General features: G+C 63.8%; 2 protein-coding genes across 3 annotated transcripts; both read left to right on the forward strand.

The window, feature by feature from the left end:
- TONSL (tonsoku like, DNA repair protein) lies at positions 1 to 11,977 on the forward strand. Its single transcript, XM_074316517.1, has 26 exons — positions 1 to 101; positions 205 to 300; positions 522 to 664; positions 1,179 to 1,362; positions 1,711 to 1,840; positions 2,124 to 2,295; positions 2,381 to 2,495; positions 2,978 to 3,123; positions 3,223 to 3,375; positions 3,571 to 3,696; positions 3,833 to 4,019; positions 4,807 to 4,886; positions 4,986 to 5,075; positions 5,366 to 5,438; positions 5,523 to 5,686; positions 5,770 to 5,893; positions 6,030 to 6,775; positions 6,879 to 6,955; positions 7,310 to 7,463; positions 7,545 to 7,623; positions 8,065 to 8,366; positions 8,507 to 8,678; positions 9,384 to 9,559; positions 9,958 to 10,031; positions 10,395 to 10,528; positions 11,729 to 11,977. The coding sequence occupies exons 1-26, from the start codon at positions 77 to 79 to the stop codon at positions 11,920 to 11,922; spliced, it is 4,116 nt and encodes a 1,371-aa protein (XP_074172618.1). The 5' UTR covers positions 1 to 76; the 3' UTR covers positions 11,923 to 11,977.
- A 129-nt stretch (positions 11,978 to 12,106) lies between these two features.
- On the forward strand, positions 12,107 to 16,918 carry VPS28 (VPS28 subunit of ESCRT-I). 2 transcript variants are annotated; one of them, XM_074316646.1, is made up of 11 exons: positions 12,187 to 12,243; positions 13,501 to 13,670; positions 13,801 to 13,858; positions 14,429 to 14,457; positions 14,555 to 14,592; positions 14,818 to 14,907; positions 15,621 to 15,726; positions 15,831 to 15,932; positions 16,288 to 16,341; positions 16,431 to 16,522; positions 16,604 to 16,918. In XM_074316646.1, exons 3-11 carry the CDS (start codon positions 13,822 to 13,824, stop codon positions 16,719 to 16,721), a joined length of 666 nt encoding a protein of 221 aa, XP_074172747.1. In that variant the 5' UTR covers positions 12,187 to 12,243; positions 13,501 to 13,670; positions 13,801 to 13,821; the 3' UTR covers positions 16,722 to 16,918. The 2 variants fall into 2 exon arrangements, with proteins under 2 accessions (XP_074172746.1, XP_074172747.1); XM_074316645.1 differs by lacking the exon at positions 13,501 to 13,670 and having other exon boundaries at positions 12,107 to 12,243.
- Positions 16,919 to 17,526: the final 608 nt, after the last annotated feature.

Genomic DNA, 17,526 nt, shown 5'->3' on the forward strand with positions numbered 1-17,526 from the left:
CCAGGGGTGGGGCGGGGCCGCAGCGCCTCGCGGGAGCGCGGGAAGTCTGGATCCCTCCCTGCGCCCCGGCCGGAGCATGAGCCTGGCTCGTGAACTTCGCCGTGAGTTCCCCGACCGAGCGCCTTAGCCCAGGGTCTGAGAGCGGGGATCTGGCCGGCCCGGGTGGAGGGGCTCAGCCTCCCGGCCTCGTCTCTCTTTCTGCAGAGCTGAGTAAGGCCAAGGCCAAGGCCCAGAGCACCGGCCAACTGCGTGAGGAAGCCGCCCTCTGCCACCAGCTGGGGGAGCTCCTGGCCAGCCATGGTGCGTGCATCGCGCGGAGTCCATGGCCGGGGGCCCTAGGCGCCCGGCCAGAGGAGCCCGGGGTGTCGAGAGGCGGGGTGAGGGGGTGGCAAGGGGGACCGGAGGAACCGAGGCGGGGACGGGGAGCTTGCCAAGCGCGCTGCCCGCCGCCCCGCTGGCCCTAGCGACTCTTGGCCGGCTGCCCGGCCCGGGGCTGAAGCCTGCCCCGCCTGCCCCACCAGGCCGCTACTCGGAGGCTCTGCAGGAGCACCAGCGGGAGCTGCAGCTCCTGGAGAGCGCCGACGACCCCCTGGGCTGCGCCGTGGCCCACCGAAAGATCGGAGAGCGGCTGGCGGAGATGGAGGACTACTCGGCCGCCCTGAAGGTGGGCGGCTCCTGGCCAGACCCAGCCCGCCTGGGCCTGCACTTCGTGGGGGTCCCTTTCTGAGGATGGAGGCACCAGCCTCACTTTCGGAGAGCCCTGTGCTCTCTGATGGTGGCCCGGGCCCTGGGTGGGTGCTCCACAGCCTCTTCTGGACGCCTGACCCCAACATTAATGAGCATGTTACTTGAGCTGCATTTGTGGACTGGCTTGGGGGGGTCAGGTCCCACTGTCCACATAGAGCCCTGGTCCTGGCCACTGGGGCTGCAGCAACCCAGCCAGCTTTCACTCATTGTCTCGCCCCCGCCTTGACATTTGCTCATTGGACTGCAGAGCCGGTGTCCCCTTGGCATAGAGGAGATGGGACGTGTGTGGCCTGGCTTTGGCCTGCTCTGTGGGGATTCTGGGGAGCAGGGAGCTCTCCTGGGCAAGGATAGGGACCCCCTAGAGTTAGGTGACGTGTGGGGTTTGCTTGAGATGGGGGTTGGCTCACAGTAGCTCCCCCTCTGCGCCCCAGCACCAGCACCACTACCTGGAGCTGGCCCGTTCCCTTTCCAACCACATCGAGCTCCAAAGGGCCTGGGCCACCATTGGCCGCACCCACCTGGACATCTATGATCACTGCCAGTCACAGGATGCCTTGCTGCAAGCACAGACTGCCTTTGAGAAGAGCTTGGCTATCGTGGACGAGAAGCTGCAAAGTGAGTGCCCTGCCCTGCCCTGCCCTGCCCCACCCCCTGGAACTGTAGGCAGAGGAAACTGTCACCCCACCTCCCGCCATGCCTGCATGGTGGGCCCCATCGCATGGGCTTTCCCCTTGCAAGGCTGAGGTCTGCTCTTATAAGCCCACTCGTGGGGGGACACTCAGCCCGTGCTCCTGGCAGCCTCAAGTCTGGCAGTCCGTCATCTGCTCTTTGTGTCTCCACACTGTGTCTTCAGAACCCCTGGCTCCCACCACAACCGGCAGGAGCAAGGGTAGGGGACAGGGTTCAAAGCTGGAGACCCCAGATAGGGACAAGGCACCAAGTGTCTGGAGGGGCATCTTCCAGGGAATTTGCCCAGGCGAGAGCTGAGCGAGATGAGGGCCCGGCTCTACCTCAACCTGGGCCTCACCTTCGAGAGTCTGCAGCAGACGGTTCTGTGCAATGACTACTTCAAGAAAAGCATCTTTCTTGCTGAGTGAGTCCACCAACTCGATGCGCGCGGCCCCAGGAGGGAGCTGAGTCCAGTTCCTAGAGGAAGTAGCTGGGGGCCTCACCCTGTCTGGACCTGACCCCCCACCCCTGTCGGTCTCCCAGTAGCAGGGGAGACCCGGCATGTCTGCTGTGTGCTGGGAGCAGCTCCGCAGCTGCACGTCCTCACCCACGCACTCACTGTGCTACCGCCCCACCTCCCGCCATGCCTGCATGGTGGGCTCCAGAGTGTCAGTGCCCCAGCACTCAGCGCCTGTCACCACCTGCAGGCAGAACCACCTCTATGAGGACCTGTTCCGTGCCCGCTACAACCTGGGCGCCATCCACTGGCGCAGAGGGCAGCACTCCCAGGCCATGCGCTGCCTGGAGGGGGCTCGGGAGTGCGCACGCACCATGAAGAAGAGCTTCATGGAGAGCGAATGCTGTGTGCTCATCTCACAGGTGCCGTCCTCAGCCGCTCTGGGCTTGACCCTCGGGTGGGCTTGGGCCCGGGGAGTCTGCAAGCTCCACTTTTCCTCACCCCCAGATCCTCCAAGACCTGGGGGATTTTTTGGCTGCCAAGAGAGCCCTGAAGAAGGCCTATAGGCTAGGCTCCCAGAAGCCTTTGCAGAAGGTGGCTGTATGCCGGACCCTCAAATATGGTGAGCCTGGAAGGGTACCCTTCTGTGGGCAGAGGGCGCCAGGGCATGTGTACTTGGGGTGGTGGCAGCTTCTTCCCACCCTCCCTTCCTGTTGGGAGCCCAACCTTTGTCTGAGCCTGAAGCACAACATGTTGGAGAGGCCCTGAGGTTGTTCAGGGGATGGCTTGGGCATTTCCGTGGAGCCAGCATCTTTGGCAAACTGGAGACAGGTGGTCCCCACATAACAGGATGGGGGAGTTGGCAGGGCATGTGGCCCCAGAGCATGGTGGGTGGAAGTCAGCAGCGGCTGGCAGTGGTCCCCACTTGTGAGCCAGTCGTGCTCTGAGTTTGTTACTCGTTAGTCTTTCTAATCCTTGCAACTACCCCACGAGGAAGACTTCTGACGACCCCTCTCACCAGCAGGCGAGCGGACAGGGTGGGCCAGGGTAGCTGGGCCGGGGCCTGGTCTGTACCACCCCCTCACACGAGGCTCTTTCTGGCAGTGCTGGCGGTGGTGCGGCTGCAGCAGCAGCTGGAGGAGTCTGAGGGCAGTGACCCTCAGGGTGCCATGGGCATCTGTGAGCAGCTAGGGGACCTGTTCTCCAAGGCAGGGGACTTCCCCAAGGCAGCTGAGGCCTACCAGAAGCAGGTGCGTCCCCCCGCCATGTCCCCGTCTGGGGTGATGGGAGGGGGGCCACATGTGGGCTGGCGGGTGTGGGGCAGGCCTGGCCTCACTGTTGCTCCCCAGCTGTATTTCGCAGAGCTGCTGAGCAGGCCAGGGCCTGAGCTGGCTGTCATCCATGTGTCCCTGGCCGCTACCTTGGGGGACATGAAGGACCACCGCCGGGCCGTGCAACACTATGAAGAGGAGCTGAGGCTACGTGACAGCAACGCCCTGGAGGTGAGGTGACGGCATCAGCCCTGCCTGCATGCAGAGCGTGTCTCTGTGTTTGTCCCCATGGCTCCGCCACTCTGAGGTGGGCATGGTGGGCATTTCCGCCCCAGGGCTGCCGTTGTCCTGGCTCCTAGTGGCAGAATGGCGGCTGGGTGCAGTGCGCGGCAGCCACTGGCTCTTTCTTCCCACTTTGTGCCCCAGGATGCCAAGACCTGGCTGAACATCGCTCTGTCCCGAGAGGAGGCCGGTGATGCCTATGAGGAGCTGGTGCCATGCTTCCAGAAGGCCCTCGACTGTGCCCAGCAGGCTCAGCGGCCCCAGCTGCAGGTGCCACCATCCCCCCCCCCAGCCGTGATCACCACGCACAGCTTCCCCATAGCCTGCTGTCACCTCATTCTCCACCCATCTCCCCTTCGGTGACTGGTACCCCATGGCCCTCAGCTGGGTGTCCCCTGTTCCTCAGACACAGGTCTTGCGGCACCTACACACCGTGCAGCTGAGGCTGCGGCCTCAAGAGGCCCCTGGCACTGAGGCCAGACTGCAGGCGCTGAGTGTGGACGAGGACGAGGCAGGCAAGGGTGAGGATGAGGAGGACGAGGATGAGGACCACAGCACCCTGGAGGCCAGCGAAGTGGAGCTCTCGGAGAGCGGTGAGGCCGAGTGCTGCCATGGCCCCATGCCAGCTGGCTCGTGGCAGCAGACCACCCTGCACAGGGGGTGACCAGTGCCAGTGAGGTGGTTAGGAGGGCACGTGCAGACAGCCTGGGGCAGCCCTGGAACCTTCCTATAGGGGCAGTGATGGGGAGCTGGTGGGTGTCCTGGGGGCAGGACAGGGTCGGACCTGTGGACCTGAGAGTTAGTCTGGCGCGGGCTTGGACTGCAGCCGGCCGTGTGGGGCAGGGAGAGAGGGGGTCTGGGGCCAGGGCATGGGGACCCTTCCCTGAGGCCAGGAGGAGCACTGGTTCGGTTTTCAACTTGAGGGGCCCCCAGAATCTCTTGGCGAGCAGCCAGGGGCTGTGGGCAGTTTGGGCTGTGCCTTATAGGGGTGAGGCTGGATGTCACTGGTGTGTGGGTGCAGGGAGCCGTGGGCTGGGTGGGTAGAGAGGACCAAAGACAGTAACTTTAGGCAGTGCTGTTCAACAGATGGTCACAGTAAGAAAGAAGGCTCTAGAAAGGGCCAGAGGTATAGAAGGGGGCAGAGAGCAGGAGCAGAGAGGAAGAGTGGGGTCGCATAGGGAGCAGGTACAGGGCGCCGGGCCCAAGGAGGGTGCTTCCCAGGAGAGGAGCAGCAGAGGTCAGGGGTCTGCGTGGGGCGCGAGGTCAGCTGGGCAGAGGGACCGTGGGTGTGAGTGACTGTAGGCAGGGTTGGAGTGGGCTGGGAGCCAGGGCCAGACACCTGCCCTCCGGCTCACCCGGGGGTGGGCTCGGCTCTTGCAGAGGATGAGGCTGACAGCCAGTTCCAGCAGCTAGAGGACGAGGACCTGCCAGGCTGCCTGGGCCGGCGAAAGGCAAGCAAGGTGAGGACAGCAGGGTGAGTGTGTGTCCCCTCTGGGGCCCGCCAGCGCTGCCGAGTCCCCTAACCTCTGCTCCTCACGCTGCGGTGCTTGTGTCCACAGTGGAACCGGCGCAATGATGTGGGGGAGACCCTGCTGCACCGAGCCTGCATTGAGGGCCAGTTGGGCCGTGTCCAGGACCTCGTGAGGCAGGTACACCTGCCACCCCGTCCCTTCCACCCTGTGGGCCGCACCAGGGGCTTTCCAACGGGGTACACTGTCTCCCCCAAGGGGACAGGGAAGAACACGAGAGCTGGAGGAAGCATGATGCTGCAGGCATCCCCGAGACTCTGCCTTATTGGGGAAGCATCTCCCACACCGGGGGGACCTCAGCCAGAGCCAGGCCTGGGATGGACCCGTGGGACCCGCTCAGGCCTCAGAGCCCTGGGGCAAGGCCAGGCCGTGGGGCTGTCAGGGTCAGGCTCCTAACTCTTTGGTCACAGGGCCACCCCCTGAATCCTCGAGACTACTGTGGCTGGACACCCTTGCATGAGGCCTGCAACTATGGGCATCTGGGTGAGCACAGGCTGGGGTCTGGCACATGACGGGGAGGGCTCTGAGGAGGGTTCTGGGAACTGGCTCGTGCCCTTTGTCTCACAGACATCGTCCGCTTCCTGCTGGACCATGGGGCCGCAGTGGATGACCCAGGAGGCGAGGGCTGCGAGGGCATCACCCCTCTGCATGATGCCCTCAATTGCGGCCACTTTGAAGTGGCTGAGCTGCTCATTGAACGGGGCGCGTCGGTCACCCTGCGAACCAGGAAGGTGAGTGGGGACATGGGCCAGGCAGCATGGGCAGTGGTTGGTGGGGCTGCCCCCGCCCGGCCTGCTCAGCTGGGTACCTACAGGGCCACAGCCCGCTGGAGACTCTGCAGCAGTGGGTGAAGCTGTACTACAGGGACCTGGACAGTGAGACGCAACAGCAGGCTGGTGCCATGGAGAGGCTGCTCCGGGCGGCCTCCGTGGGCCGAGGCAAGCAGGGGCCCCCTGCCCCTGGGAACATTGCTCCCTGGCCCGAGTCCCCTGGGCCCTGATTCCGAGAGGGGCATTTCATGTGGGTGGCGGGGGTGGTGCCGGGCCCACCTTACTAGACCCCATCTCGCAACAGCTCCCCACAGCTCCCAGGCTCCCCAGACCCTCCCAGCGGACCATCTGTTTGACCCCGAGACCTCTCCTTCCTCGAGCCCCTGCCCAGGAGCCCCAGAGGCCCCTCAGGCCAGTGCCAGGGTCTCCCAGTCACAGGCGGTGCTGGCTGTGGCCAGGCCTCGGAAAAGCAGGCACAAGCTGGCCAGCAGTAGCAGCTCGGAGGGTGAGGACAGCACAGGGCCCCCCCGGCCAACCCGGAAGAGGCCCCGGCACTCTGCCCCAGCACAGCAAGCCAGGGCCTGGATGCCTGGCCACACCACTGACAGGAAGGCGGCGGCAGCGGGAGCTGGCTGGGCAGCCTACCAGGCGGCCATGCGAGGCGTGGGCAGTGCCCAGAGCTGCTGCCAGGGGCCCGTCCGGACTTGGGATCCAGGCGAGGCCCCCACACTCCACACGGCTCTCATTCCTGAGGAGGAGTGCCTGGCTGGGGACTGGCTGGAAGATGACCTGTTGCTGACCTCCAGTGGCCGGGGCAGCCACTTTCCCCACCCCCAGGGTGGTGGGTACAGCACCAGGCACAGTTCCTCGGGATCAAGCAGCGACGAGAATCCTGTCAGGCGGCGGGCCCGGGCCAGGCAGAGCCAGCTGCCCCGGCTCAGGGGTTGGACTACACAAGTCACAGCAGGTGGAGACTGCAGCTCGGCCACGGAGTCCCCACGGAGCCTTGATGTCCCCGTTGGGGAGCACCTGGCGACAGGCCTGTCCTCGGTGGGTGCACGTGCCTGGAGCAGAGCCGACTGCGGCGATGGAGGGTGGGGGCACAGGGCTGTTCTTTCTGACTCAGCCCATCCCTTCCTGCCCCGTCTGCCAGGGACTGGTCCTGCCCCCTCCCATCCGGGTTCGGGTTCGAGTCCAGGACAATCTTTTCCTCATCCCCGTCCCACACAGGTAAGGCGTCACCTGCCCTCTCCCAACCTCAGCTCCCCCTGCGCCCCATGGGCTCTGCCAGGGGGTGGCACCCAGTGGCAGTCGAGAACCCTGGTGTTTGCACATCAGGTGGGACATGTGACAAAGGCTCACTTTGACTTGCTGTGCCACCCCTGCTGGCCCAGGTCAAGGTCAGGGTGCCCTGCACAAGCACAGCAGGGCCCCGGAGTGGTCAGGTCAGGTCCCAGGGCCCCGGTGAATAGCTAGTCGTAGCTGGAGGCGTGCTGGGCCACAGGTGCACTGGCTTCCTGAGCGGTGGGGGCGGGGAGGGGATCTGGCCAGGTCCAGGGCTCAGTGTGCCTTGTGTTCCCACAGCAAGGAGGCCCACTCAGTGGGCTGGCTAGCCGAACAGGCTGCCCAGCGTTACTACCAGGCCTGTGGGCTGCTGCCAAGGCTCACCCTACGAAAGGAGGGGGCTCTGTTGGCTCCCCAGGACCCCATCCCCGATGTGCTGCAGAGCAATGAGGAGGTGAGTGGTGGGGGCCAGACCTGAGCGCCTGGCATCCTTGGTGCTACGTGCCCCGTGCTGCCCTCCAGTGGTACCTTCCAGGTGCTGGCCGAAGTGACTTCGTGGGACCTCCCCCCCCTACCGGACCGCTACCGCAGGGCTTGCCAGAGCCTGGAGCAAGGTAAGGGCCCAGGAAGCCTGGCAGCAGCCTGGGGACTGGGGCAGGGGGTAGGTAGGCTCCCCCTGCCCCCGCCACTACCTGGTCAGCGGGTCTCAGTCCCAGGAGCCCAGGTACCCTCAAGGCCCCCTCCCACCACACCTGTCCTCAGGTGTTCCTCCACCACCCAGTGCCCACACGTGTGAGTGGTGAGTGGTAGAAAATGGCCACACCTAGAGGCGGGACCTCTTGGAACCCCAGAACCATAAGGACAGGCCTGGCAGGAGGTCCGGCCCCACAGGGAGGACCTCACAGGGCAGAGATGGGTCGGCACCACCCACTGGCCTGTGCAGGGCCCTCAGGCTTGGAGGGAGTGGGCAAGGGAGCGAGGGCCGCCTGGCTCACCTCCAGAGTTCCCAGCATATGGGCAGGCGCTGGCCCTGGTGACACCATATCCCCTTCCAGGGGAGCACCCACAGGTGCTGCAGGCTGTGGAGCGCCAGGGCCTGGGCCCCGCGATCAGCGCCTGCCGCCTGGCCCTGCACCAGGCTCAGCTCACCCCCCTGCTGCGGGCCCTCAAGCTGCACTCTGCGCTTCGGGAGCTGCGCCTGGCAGGGAACCGCCTGGGGGATGGCTGTGCTGCCGAACTGCTGGCTGCCCTGGGCACCGTGCCCAGCCTGACTCTCCTCGACCTCTCTTCCAATCACCTGGGACCTGATGGCCTGCGCCAGCTCGCCACAGGCCTCCTGGGGCAGGCCCCCTTGCAGGTCAGTGACGGGGTGACATCAGAACTTTTGCACCCCGCCAGGCACTGGGTGGGAAGGTACCGTTGGGAGTGCTGGCTGGAGCTCAGGTCTTGGACATCAGGGATACCAGATCCCCTGAGGGGGGCATGTGTCTTTCTCAGAACTTGGAGGAGCTGGACTTAAGCATGAACCCGCTTGGGAATGGCTGTGGCCCAGCCCTGGCCTCCATCCTGCGGGCCTGCCCCGTGCTCAGCACCCTGCGCCTCCAGGCCTGTGGCTTTGGCCCCAGTTTCCTCCTAAGCCACCAGACAGCCCTGGGTAGCGCCTTCCAAGGTGAGTCAATGGCACATCCACTTCCTGGCCTCAGGGTTCCAGCTGCCATCAGAAGGGTGTTTCTAGGGGCTCAGAACCTTGAGCAAGAGGGGCCCTGGGGCACCTGTCTGGCTTCTGGGCACATGTAGGCAGACATGTGGGTGCCAGGCCTGTTTGGGTTCAGGGGCATCTGGTATTTGCCCAGCCTGGGCTGTCCCCCCAGGATATACCCCAGCTCTAGCCGTGCCAAGGACAGAGTCCCAGCTTGTGTTCAGTGTGCCTGAGATAATTCCACCGTAAGCCCACAGGACTGCAGAGAGCCACGGTCCCAGGCCTGAGAGGCTGGGAACAGGGAGTCCTCCAGGGACCTTTCTGCAGAGACGATGGACTAGGAAGTGAGGTTCAGGGCTGTGAGAGCAGCAGATGGAATGCTCCCCAGGCCCCCCACCACTATGCACGCACATTCCGGCCCAGGGCCTGTCTCAGGCACCCCAGGGCTGTCCTGTCACGCAGGGCAGGCCGGGGCCAGAAATGGTGGGGAGAAGCTGGGCTCAGGAGCCTGGCCTGCCCCCTCCTAGCTGGGAGAGCCAGGGCATAGTTGCCCTGTGCACGAAATCTCAGAAGACAGCTTCCCAGAGGGTTCGTGCGGTTCTGCATCCAGGACTCTGCAGCAGGACTGGGGGTAGTGATTGTGTGAGGCTAACTAAGGTTCTGGCCCCGGTTCAGAGGCCAGACACCTGAAGACACTGTCCCTGTCGTTCAACATCCTGGGAGCCACCGCCCTGGGCCAGACCCTGCAGAGCCTACCTGCCCACAGCCTCCTGCGCCTGGAGCTCAGCTCTGTGGCAGCCGGCAAGAGTGACTCAGGCCTCGTGGAGCCTGTGGTCAGATACCTGACCAAGGTATGCAGTTGGGGATGCCAAAGTCACACAGCTGAAGTTGGGGTGGGGGGAGCCTTCTGTAGAGCCACCCACCTCAGGCTGTGAGTTCCAGCAGGAAGGGCACCTGGCACTCAGGTAGGTCCCAAGGGGCACGCCAGGCCTCCTGGTGCTCTCCCAGCTAGGGCTGGGTCCCCGTGGTTTTCCCATCACAATATGCCAAGTGTGACTTACACCCAGAAGAAGGGGATTTCCTTCTGGTCTGCAAATTGGGGGGATGCTACTCCCTCTGGTGACTCCGCGGCTGTGCAGCCTTTGCCAGAGGGAGTGTCTGGCCTCTAGTGTGTAGGGCCTCTGCTCAGAAGCAGGGAGGCAGGTACCCCCGCTCAGTGAAGCCTGCATTGGGCCTTTGTTGTGTCCAGGAAAGCTGTACTCTGACGCACCTGAGCCTGTCAGCAAACCACCTGGACGACAAGGCAGTGAGAAACCTGAGCAGGTAACACCACCTGCCCGTACCTCCACTCTGCTGAAGGGGGTCTTATCTCAAGGCCCAGGAGCCTGGGAGTTGGGGGAGGGGGTGCTAGGTCAGGTAGGGACGGGGTACAGAAGTGGTGCCAGCTTCTTCCCGAGTGTGCCCCAAGCCAGGTCTGGCCACTGCGGTCTTACCCCTGGCAGTGCCGATGGCCCTGGAGGATGACCTGTGCCCTGCTAGGCTGGGGGCAGAATCTGCTGGGCCTGGCCTGTGGCTCCCAGGGCTGTGGGTTTGTCTGGGGCAGCTTTCCCTAGTGATGGGGGCCTCCCTCCCTGGAAACTGACCCCACCGCCCTCCCACACACACATACTTCTTCCTTTGTCTCAGATGTCTCCCTCTCTGCCCCTCGCTTGTCTCTCTGGACCTGTCAGCCAACCCTGAGGTCGGCACAGCTGGCCTGGAGGAGCTCCTGTGTGGCCTCCAGGAGCGGCCCCAAGGCCTGAGCTTCCTGAGCTTGTCAGGTAAGCTCTGGGTATGGTGGCCACACCTGCTACACCAGGGTTGGTGATACAGACCCCTCTTTAGGGACCTGCCTGAGGCCCACGTGACTCCTCTGAAGGGGCTGTCACTGCCACCAGCCAGAACGCAAGGGTGGGCTGGGCCCCCTGAGGCTGACAATGTGGTACAGGTGACTGGAAAGGCATGTGAGCCTTCTGAAATGATGGGGCAGGAAGAGCATGGAGTCTCTGCCTCTGGCCTGTTCAGCCTGGTCCCCGGAGGACATGGCAGGGGGCGGGGACCCTCTTCCACAGGGACTTCCTCATTCCCATTGTCGTGGAGGGAGCTCAAGGTAAGGGCATTGAAAGCTGCCACAAAGGGACCTTTCCGGGTCCTGGCAGGGGCTGCTCTGACCCTACTTTCCTTCCTGTGGCCTGACGTAGCTTGTTCTTATTCTGGTCACACCCTCACAGTACCCTACCAGAGCCGTCTTGATGATCCCAGGGGAGGCCACCCAGTAGCCTGGCACATGCAGCTGGGGCCTGGGGCAGGGGAGCACCAGGCTTTGCCTTCTAGGAGGACAAGGCCTGGGAGTGTGTGTACACATGGGGAGCCCCTGGGTTTTCCTGCCCCTCACCCCCACCCCACAGGGCCAGGCTGGCTCCTCCAGCAAGGCAGCCCTGAAGTCAGGCTGGTGGCAGGTCTGCACTCAGCTGAGGGGCTGCTCCACACACACCTCGCCTCCTGGCATCCAGCCCTCACCAAGCTCCCTGGGGAGCCGAGCTGGCCTCTGAGGATCAAGCCTTGGCAGCTTAGTGTGCACTGGAGACTCACGGGAAGCCCTACTCTGTCCACTTTATGGATGGAAAGACCCAAGTGTCGTCACAGACTGTCAGAGGCACAGATGTGACTGCAGTGTTTATTTTAGGCAACCTCCCTCCTGCCTGACCACTGGCTGTGAAAGGGCCTACGGTCCCAGGCAGCCCCTCTGGGAGAGCAGACCCCCTCCTAGAGTGTTATCTGGCCTCTCTTCTGCTCACACACTGCCCTGCAGCCCTTGGGGCCTCAGAGGACATCTATCCGAGGGCTACGTTAATGAGAAAAAGCTGGCGCTTGGGAGGGCCCTGGGGCCTGCACCCAAACCACTGGCTCCTGCAGGGCTGCCCCTGCTTTGCCACGCTGGGAGTAGCTCCCTGAGGCCTGCTCCTGCCTCCCCTCTGCAGGTTGTGGTGTCCAGGGCCCCTTGGGCCTGAGCCTCTGCGACAAGATAGCCACGCTTCTGCAGGAGCTGCAGCTGTGCAGCAGAAGCCTCTCCCACGAGGATCGGGCCGCCCTGCACCAGCGGCTGTACAGCCAGCCGGGCCCTGACGTGTGCGCACTGGACCGAGGCGCCAAACTCTTCTTCCGGCGCCTCTGACGGCCGCTCTGCTCCCGCCCCCCGCCCCTAATAAACGAACGCTGCTGCCGCTTCACTCCAGCTGCTGCTTGAAAGCGGGCGGGAGACGGGTTTGGCTTTGCTGTAGGGAAACGGCCGCTGGGAGGGAGCACAGGCAAAGCCCGGCTGTCCCAAGCTGAGCCCAGGCCGGGGCGGCACTGTCCTCCGCGCAAGCGCAGACACGAGGGTCGAGCGCCGATGGCTGGCAGGTGCGCGCAGGCGCGGAAGTGGGGGAGGGAGCGCCGAGCGGCCGATCGGATCCCCGCCCCGGCGCCATCTCCGGGACCTGCCGATCCTGCCCAGGTACTCCGTTCTGGGGCCGGGCGGGCAAGGGTCACCTGACCCGGTGGGGGAAAGGCGACTGTGGCTTAGGCCCGTTGGCGTCGCCACGTCGCAGAGTAGTGTCCCTCGGGATTTTCTCCCCCGGTTCCCGGGATTGGCGCCTCCGAGCTCAGCGATCGTGGGCGAGAGCCCCTGCCGTGTCCCCTCGTGACCCTGCCTACGCACCCCTAAAGGGAGCCTCGGCATGCCCGCGACCGCACCAGCCAGCCCCGGGCCCCCAGTGTGCCCCCCTCGCGGTGCCTCACTGCTCGCCTGGACCCGGTGGTGGCCTGAGTGAGTGTCACCTACAGTCACGTCACGGGCTTCTCTGGAAACTCGCGTTTCTGGCTCTGGGTCCAGTCTGAGATTTAGCCTTGTATTCGTTTGTAGCCAGGGGACATTCGTTTCCGTGGCGGAACGGAATCCGGCCTTAGGAGTACCGCGGGTTCCTCTTCTTTCAGCCCACTCTGGCCGGGCACCTCCTCCTCCCTGATGTCCAGGAGGGTTGCCCAGTCGTCCCCTCCGTGTCGCCATCCAGTGGGCCCTTTGCAGTGTGCCTGCAGACACCGCCCCTCCTTCCCCGAGACGTGCCCCTTCACTTGAACGACACTGGTCTTTCCTAGCCCATACCCTACCTGCACGCTGGGGTGCCCCAGGGCTCCAGCCTGGGCTGCTTTGTCTCTTCCTTTGCCCTATAACTGCCCCCTGTGTGATGCCATCCGAGGGCAAGGCTCAGCACTGCCAGCCTGGGCCTCTCCCCTGCCTCTGCACACCTTGAATGTCCAAAAAGAGCCCCTGCAACCCAGCACAACCCAACCAGAGTGTGCTTTCCTACACACCGTCTGCCTTGCCCACTGCCCCTCTTCCCATCTCCTCCGTCTTGATGCACCTTACCGTCATGGTGCCATTGGGCCAAAATGGGTGTCATTCTTGACTCCTTGACACCCCATTGCAAATCCTTCAGTGGGTCTGGTGGGTCCACGCCAAAGCATTTCTGGAACTCGCCTAGCCACCCTGACTGGGCAGGGGCCTCCTGCTTCCGTTTTCTCTTCAGCCCACTGCCCAGCTGTGAACCCCCAAGGGCTTGTCTTCAGCCCTCAAGGAGCTCCTGCCGACTTAGAATAAAAGTCAGGGAGGGTCCTAACCTGCGACAGCTGCCAGCTGCGTGCCTCCTGCTCCTGGATTCCTAGGACGTTCTCACTCAGAAAGCTCCGCCCCCCCCCTTATCTTTTTCTCCAGTCATTCCCTAAAAATGGACCTGCTACTGTGCTGTTTCCTCTGCCCAAATATTTCCCTGGGTTGTCCATCAGATAGCCACTGCCTCTTCCCCTGGTCACCTGGCTCGGACCAGCCTGCCCATCCCCACACGATCGCATGGGACCCTTTCTCCTGACAACATCCAGAGCCAGGCAGGTGTTCCCAGCGCAGCACTTAGTGTCCTGTGTTCATTACTGTTTCTCACCTGCCTCTGCTGAGGGCGGGGAAGTTCTTCATGGTGTCAGGGATTCCCTTTGAGTTGGGGCTGGCTCTCCTCCCCAGGTCTCTGCCTGAGCCCACAGGATGTTTCACGGGATCCCAGCCACTCCAGGCATGGGAGGTGAGTATAGCCCAAGCTGGGCCCAGGGTCCTAAAGGGCCCTGGCTTTCAGCCCCTGCTGCAGAGGCTGATGGGAGCATTGCCTCGAGGGTTGTGGGGGGTCTATAAGTGTCTCCCTCATGTCCTCAGGGGGTGGCCAGGGGCTGATGCATTTTATCACTGGGGCCCAGAGACCTCCAGGTGGAGTCAGCTGGTTAGAGATAACAGCTTTAGTGTGGCTGGAACCTCGGGGTCATGGAATCAACAGCCAGGGTTAAGGTCACAAAGCATGTGACAAATGTTTCTGCCCCATCACTGTACAGTAAACAAGCTGTAGTCACCCTGCTGTAGGGTGAGGTGGCTGAAGAGTAGTGATGGAATGGGGGAGCGAGCCTGGCACATGGCCCCCTGGCCCCAGAGGCATGTCTTCTGCTCAGGTCCCCGCACAAACTGATCGAGCTCCCTCCTGGCTCTTTGGGACATAGCACAGGGGGTGGTCTTGGGAGGGGTGCTGAAATGGGGCTAGGGCCAGGGTGGGTGGATGGGCCTCCCCTTTGTGACTGGTGCCAGCTCTCTGCCTGCTCTGTTGCAGCCCCTGGAAATAAACCGGAGCTGTATGAGGTGAGTGGCGGGCACTGGCCTGGTTGGAACTGACCAACAGCAAATACGCATGTAAGCAGCCCCCCTGGAGCTGACACACTGCCCCTCTCACCAACAGGAAGTGAAGCTGTACAAGAATGCCCGGGAGAGAGAGAAGTGAGTCCAGCACCCAGGCTGCTCTCCCCCAGCATACACACCCATGCCCACCTGCCTCCCCCCAGCAGCCTCCCCCAACCCCAAGCCCACCCCCATCCCAAGGGTCAGGAGGACGCAGGGTCAGGCTGGGCTGAATGCACAAATCCGCTGTAGCTGCACCCAGCGGGTCTGGTGTCCTGGGCTCTGGGGGCCCCGGTGGCTTGACCTGATGGGCACGCTCCTCAGGTATGACAACATGGCAGAGCTGTTTGCAGTTGTGAAGACCATGCAGGCCCTGGAAAAGGCGTACATCAAGGACTGCGTCACTCCCAACGAGTGAGAGCCCCCGTCTCTGCCCTTGGAAGCTTGTTTCTGCCCTCTAGGGCCTAGGTGCTTGGCAGGAAGTGAGAATGGGGTTCTGTGTGGGGGCCTCTGCCTCTCCCATCAGGCTGTGAGGGTGCTCACTTCTGTGCCCAGCACAATGAGGGTGCCCCTGGGGGCTAGCAGCCTGGGTGCCTTCCCAGCGGGGGATGTCCTCGTGGTACTACAGTGTCCCAGGGGAGAAGTGTGCCCACTGCCGTGGTCCTGGGGTTTCGTCCCAGCCTGCTCCCCTGGTCACAAGTGTCCTGGTTGATGAGAGGGCTTCAGGAGGCAAGCAGGAGGATTGGAAAGTCAGTCTGTGAGGTGCCGCTGGCCAGGCCTGGCATCTGGAAAGGCCCGCACGGAGGACCATGAGCTGTGGGTGTGAAGACTTGGCTGACAGGTCCAAGAGAGCAGGCACGAGGGGTCTGGCTGGGCCTCTGCCCAGTGCTGGGCTTGGGGCCTGTCTGCACAGTCCGGGCTTGGTCCCCCGTGGCAGCCCTCTTTTGGCCACCCTCCCTACTCGTGTCCAGGGTGCTCCCTTGTGTAGACCCAACAGAAGGCCTTGCTATTGATAGCCCTTCTCTGACCAATCCCCCAGCCCTCCTTGAGAGCTGCCCTGTGTGCCCTGTGTGTGCACGGGCAGGGCTGTCCCCATGCTGAGGGCCGTCCTCTGGTGCTCTCCCTAGGTACACTGCTGCCTGCTCCCGCCTCCTCGTTCAATACAAAGCCGCCTTCCGGCAGGTTCAAGGCTCAGAAATCAGCTCCATCGATGAATTCTGCCGCAAGTTCCGCGTGAGTGAGCCAGCCCCTGGGCCCGGGAGGCAGGAGACAGGAGGTGGGAGGTGTGGGTGCTGCTGGAGAGGGGCCTGGTCAGCACCCACATGCCGTCCTCTCAGCTGGACTGCCCGCTGGCCATGGAGAGGATCAAGGAGGACCGGCCCATCACCATCAAGGATGACAAAGGCAACCTCAACCGCTGCATCGCGGACGTCGTCTCGGTGCGGCCGCCTCACTCACATGTGTACACAGGGTCCTGGGGCTTCTGGCGCTGCACAGCACTCGACTTGCTGGGCCGAGGACCCAGTAGCTGGGAATGAGAGGGGTGGGCAGGCCCCTCCCCAGCCTGAGACACACGTGGGACAGGCCCCGGCTCAGTGCGGCCAGGGCTCCCACGCACCCACAGCCCCATGAACAGCAGCGGCCCCCAGGCTGTGGTCACACGAGAGCGGGAGGAGCCCTGCGTTACCAGGGAGGGGCTGGGCGGGGGCTGGCCTGGGCCCACCCTGCGCGGGGTTTCCCACCCTCAGCTCCTGGGGTGAGTCCGTGGTGCCTGATGCACACACCTGCCCCCAGCTCTTCATCACCGTGATGGACAAGCTGCGCCTGGAGATCCGCGCCATGGACGAGGTGCAGCTCCGGGGTGGGGCGGGACGGGGCGGGGCCGGTCGGGCTCGGCTCTGGGCGTGGGACGGGGTCCCATGGAGCGTTGTGTTTAGATTCAGCCTGACCTGCGGGAGCTGATGGAGACTATGCACCGCATGAGCCACCTGCCTCCCGACTTCGAGGGACGCCAGACGGTCAACCAGTGGTAAGTGTCTGCCCCCCTCCGAGTAGCCCTGGGCGTCCCTCGGAACACAGCCCTCAGCACTGTGCTCCCGCGCCGCCCCAGGCTGCAGACCCTGAGCGGCATGTCCGCCTCCGACGAGCTGGACGACTCCCAAGTGCGCCAGATGCTCTTCGACCTGGAGTCGGCCTACAACGCTTTCAACCGCTTCCTGCACGCCTGAGCCTGCGGCCTCCCTGCCCCAGCGGCGCAGAGCAGGGGCCATCAGGCGGGCCCAGTGAGGGGCTGCAGCCTCCCAGGATGGTTCCTGCTTCCTTGGACCCCTTGGACTTTCCACAGCAGCCCTGTCTGTGTGTCCGTCCGTCTGTGGTATCTCCACCCCGGAGCGCTTCCACACAATAAAGATGCTTTCTGACCTTCCTTCCTGCTGCTGTGGCCACCCCACACACAGGCCTGCCCAGCACGTTTGCCCCTGGGCCTCGGGTGGCATTTAGCAGTCCCGGCACACACAGGCTCCGAGCACACAGCAGGCTCAGGCTCGTCAGCTTAAGGCTTGAGTGCCATTTCAGGGCCAGCAGCCTCCCTGGTGGGCACTGCGTGGGCAAGCAATGGGGTGGGCGAGCCCCCACCTGAGCCAGGTGTGGCCTGAACCTAACCAGAGGAGCCTGCCTGCCACACACACATCCCCACCCTTCATCTGAGCTCTAGACAGCTTGGGGGCCCAGCTGGCTGAATGCAGGGGCCACTGTGCCCTAGGCTTGGACGTCTGGCCGCAGAGGATACTGCAGGCCAGCACAAGGCTCGACCTTTGCAGCAGGGCCCTGTCTTATGTGGTGGCTCGCTGGCGCCCCAGTAGATAACTCATGGGTGTGGCAGTTGGTCTTCCTGCCGCTGAGTACGTCCCATGCCAGGACACACCACAGGAGCCCCTGGCCAGCCTCACCCAAGGTTTGTGCACCTTTCGGCAACTGTGACATTGGGACAAGGGACAAGCCAGTTTAGTTGTAGCATTCTGATACCTGTGGTGT

Source organism: Rhinolophus sinicus, linkage group LG12 (assembly GCF_036562045.2).
Source record: "Rhinolophus sinicus isolate RSC01 linkage group LG12, ASM3656204v1, whole genome shotgun sequence".
Lineage (NCBI taxonomy): Eukaryota > Metazoa > Chordata > Mammalia > Chiroptera > Rhinolophidae > Rhinolophus > Rhinolophus sinicus.